The sequence below is a fragment of the Otolemur garnettii genome, unplaced genomic scaffold, assembly GCF_000181295.1.
Source record: "Otolemur garnettii isolate 467f Iridium unplaced genomic scaffold, OtoGar3 scaffold00001, whole genome shotgun sequence".
In the NCBI taxonomy this organism is placed as follows: Eukaryota; Metazoa; Chordata; class Mammalia; order Primates; family Galagidae; genus Otolemur; species Otolemur garnettii.
In genome coordinates this window covers 8518791-8523046 of record NW_003852396.1, presented here as the reverse complement: position 1 = coordinate 8523046, position 4256 = coordinate 8518791, and the positions used below count along the sequence as shown (strand labels likewise).

At 50.3% G+C, this 4256-nt stretch overlaps 1 protein-coding gene across 1 annotated transcript in view; it reads left to right on the top strand.

The window, feature by feature from the left end:
- The window catches only part of AMOTL1 (angiomotin like 1), a 102784-nt gene that overhangs the window by 36031 nt on the left and 62497 nt on the right, over window positions 1-4256 (top strand). The window contains exon 4 of the mRNA XM_003780808.3: window positions 661-1576. Within this exon, the coding sequence (XP_003780856.1) occupies window positions 661-1576 (916 nt within the window). The remainder of the gene's footprint in view (window positions 1-660; window positions 1577-4256) is intronic.

Here is a 4256-nt window from a genome sequence, read left to right as displayed (position 1 = left end):
AGTGTTGGGATGGGAGATACCAGTGTTGGGATGGGAGATACCAGTGTTGGGATGGGAGATACCAGTGTTGGGATGGGTAGGGAAAGGTTGAGTATGTGACGTGAGAGCTGTAACATACTCACTGATCAGAGCAGTGGGGAGGGCAGTGAGTAGAGCTTTTGGGAAGCAGAGACAGCCGATGTAGGGTGTTTACTGAAGACAATGGAAGAAAGGGAAAGGAGAGATACAGGCCATGGAAGGTGGGAGGGTGCAAGGGATGGATGTATGTTAAGTTAGAAGGACTCAGGGGCCATCAGCTGGTAGTTGTAGAGATGTAGGCTGTGAGGCAGTAGTTGAGGACAATAGGGTTTTCACCTGTATTTTTTTAAGATGGGAAAGACTTGGGTATGTTTATGTGATGAAGAGAAGGGACCAATGGAGTGAGTAAAGGCGAGGCAGGGGTTGAAGGCTGGAGGAAGGTTTGGGAAGATGAAGGAGAAGGGAGAGGAGGAGTGGGGACTCGCTCGGAGTTGGAGAAACATGTCCAGGAGATGTCACCTGGTCAGTCGAGGTGATGGTATGTTTGGAGTCTTTAAATGCCGCTGCACTAGAAGGTTAATAGTCAGACATGTATCTCCAGGAGAACAGCCTAATAGCTCTTATTCTGTGTTTGCCTTTTAGCTGAGGATCCTCTTCGTAACTTCCACTCCCCAAACTTCCCGAGGATCTCAGAGGTGGAAATGAGAGGTTCCGAGGATGCGGCAGCTGGAACAGTATTGCAGCGGCTGATCCAGGAACAACTGCGCTATGGCACCCCGACTGAGAACATGAACTTGCTGGCCATTCAGCACCAGGCCACAGGGAGCGCAGGACCAGCCCACCCTACAAACAACTTTTCTTCCACGGAAAACCTCACTCAAGAAGACCCACAAATGGTCTACCAGTCGGCACGCCAGGAACCGCAGGGTCAAGAACACCAGGTGGACAACACGGTGATGGAGAAACAGGTCCGGACCACGCAGCCTCAGCAGAACAATGAGGAACTGCCCACTTACGAGGAGGCCAAAGCCCAGTCGCAGTTCTTCAGGGGGCAGCAGCAGCAGCAGCAGGGGGCAGTGGGCCACGGCTACTACCTGGCTGGGGGGGCCAGTCAGAAGTCCCGCACCGAGGGGAGGCCCACAGTGAACCGGGCCAACAGCGGACAGGCGCACAAGGACGAGGCGCTGAAAGAACTGAAGCAGGGCCACGTCCGCTCGCTCAGTGAGAGGATCATGCAGCTGTCGCTGGAGAGGAACGGTGCCAAGCAACACCTCCCTGGCCCTGGGAACGGGAAGGGCTTCAAAGCAGGAGGCGGACCCGCCCCGGCCCAGCCTGCAGGTAAAGTGCTGGACCCTCGAGGTCCTCCACCCGAGTACCCCTTCAAGACCAAGCAAATGATGTCCCCTGTCAGCAAGACCCAGGAACACGGACTTTTCTACAGTGACCAGCACTCGGGGATGCTGCATGAGATGGTCAAGCCTTACCCTGCTCCTCAGCCTGCGAGAACAGAAGTGGCTGTCCTGCGGTACCAGCCGCCCCCGGAGTACGGGGTGACGAGGTGATTATCATCAGGCCTGAATTTTCAAAATTCAGCAGTTATGTTATTAGCACTTGTTATTCTCAGGGCATTTTAGGTTTTTGTTCTGAGGCTGCTTTTTTTTTCTTGTGTGTGATATTGAAGCCACTTTTTGAAGCCAAAATATTCAGGGATGAAATAGAGTGGAGGACAACCGGGGATTTTCCCCCAGATGTAACAGAGGGCAGTTGGGGATTCATGAGAGAGGGAGGAACCTCAGTTGTTAGTTGTCCGTGGGAGCTCTGCCTAGTGGTCTGGCAAAGTAGCAATTTTCCTCTGGCTTTGTGGAGAGCGTCCAAACTCCTGGAACATATTATTACCAAGGGGTTTTATAGTCTTTTTCATTGTAGATTTTAAAGGAAAATACAGTCTGGCTGCTAGGACTGCAGAAATCACATGGTCCCAGCCCCCATTCAACAGAGGAGTAGCTAAATCCTGGAGACGTCAATAAATTTTCAGTCACAACTCGGAGGCAGCAAGGGGCTAGACAAGTATCCTGGCCATCAAAAAATTTCCTTCCCTTTCCTTAACTCTCTGTACACCCTTCAGATATGTTCAAGTGCATGCTGAGTGATGGATCCAGCAGCACTTACTGAGCGCACACTCCACTCTGCAGAGATCAAGATACAATTCCTGACCTTGGGGACCTTATGGCATCAACTCGGGGGAAACCAGCAAGTGAACAGTCACCACTATTCAATGTGCTGTCGTAGGATGGAAGTGTGTGGAATGATGGGGAAACGGACAGGAGGGCATGACTCACAGCTGGAGGGATTGGGGAGAGCTTCCCAGAGGAGATGACGTTTGCGTCCAAGACTTCTTGAAGGACAAGTAAGAGTTGTGGGTAGAGATGAAGTGGCAAGATGTACTGTTGCTTAGGCAGTGTGGCCACGACGGCTTTTCTGGAATGATGCAGTGATACGGGACACTGGTGTGCCAGGCTATGCTAGGAAGTGGCAGAAGTTGTGTTTGGAAAGGCAGCATTTGAGTAGGGACTGAATGTTGATGTCTAATGGCCAATGTCGGTGGCAGCACAGATGAACTCCAGGCAAGGGAGGTGGAGGCCATGAAGACTCACAGGGGCACTCCCAGTGCTCCAGATAAGAATTGGTGAAATGTGGGCAGCAAGAGTCGAGGTGCATTATGTGTTCAGAGAGGTAGGGAAATGGAATTGACAGGACTTAGTCATTGGTTAGATATAGAAGTTGAGAAAGGGCCCCTAGAAATAATGCCAATAAATGCGAAGCTCTCAGCAGAGAAGCTGGGACTGAAGATCACACTTTGAGAGCGACCAGTGTTTGAATGTTGCTGCCCTGTGCGGGAAGAGCAGGGAGCAGGAGCAGAGAAGACAGATGGCTGCTGCCTGCTATTGTCCTTTTCACCAAGGGCTTTATGTTATGTTTCTAAATTGAATGAACGAGGGCTTCCCCATGCGACTCCAGAGGCTGTGTGCAGGACATACCTTGGCTGTACATCTGCAGAGGGAGTGATAGGGCCTTGGCAGAGGGAGAGCTGGCTGATCTGCCCGGACTGTCCCCCGGCTGACACACTTCCCCACGCTGGGCTCAGAATGCCATTCTGAAGTGGCATAGTCTACTATGAGACCTCAGCCAGGCGGCAGAGCTCATTCTTCCCACCTCATAATCTGACTCCACTGGGAGGCCAGGGGGACTCTTCTTCCACTGCTATAGTTCCTAACGTCAAAGGAGAGATTTCAGCTCAGAAACTATCAAGTATCTGGTATGGGCATCACATTCATTTACTGTAGCTCTTTATAATGACCCATGATGTTACTCCAGAATTGCACTGGAGTTTGGTTTATGTTATTTTGCAATTTTTTCTTAACTCAGCCTCTAGAGCTTGATAGTGGGAAACTATCCCCAGATGAAATCTCTGTCCTCTTTTTTGCTTTTGTGAAGCAGCAATGCATACAGTGGCTCTGTTTGCCTTTTGTCACTTGGCAATAGGTGTAATATATGTAGAGGGTGGGGAAAGGGGTCAGTGGAGGAAGGGAGTACTTTTTAGAGGTCTCCCCAGTTGTTTGTGTAAAGTGTCACTTGTCTCAAAGTTACGATGTTAGAAAGAGTGAGGAATGTGGGAGGGATTTGAGCCAGGCTTGGCACCAGGTTGACATGACACAGCAAATGTCTCAGGAGATGTAACAGACAGTCTGTTGAGGCTGGGCTCCAGTGCCAAGGCCCCTTTCTGAGCCTGGCCATGGCTAGCCAGCACGGCTCTAGTGTGCAGCCCTTGGCTAGCTGGGTAAACAATGTTGCGTCTACACTGGCCCTACTTCAGATGCATGTATGGAGCCTGAACTCTAAGAATTGGACCTGAAATTCAACAGTATGTGATGTTCAACTTACCTGTGACCCAGGAGACAAGCAGGGCTGCTTTTAATTTCAGAGACATATTCTCCTGTGTGTAAAAGGTTATCTGTTTGTCATTTATAGTGATGATTTAGAAAGCTGCAGGCTACTGGGTACAGACATACCATCACATAGACTCCAGCTTGAAGGAGAGATTTCTTTTTTATTTGAGATGGAGTCTCACTATGTTGCCCTTGGTAGAGTGCTATGGCATCACAGCTCACAGCAACCTCAAACTGTTGGGCTTAAGTGATTCTCTTGCTTCATCCTCCCAAGTAGGTGGGACTGCAGGC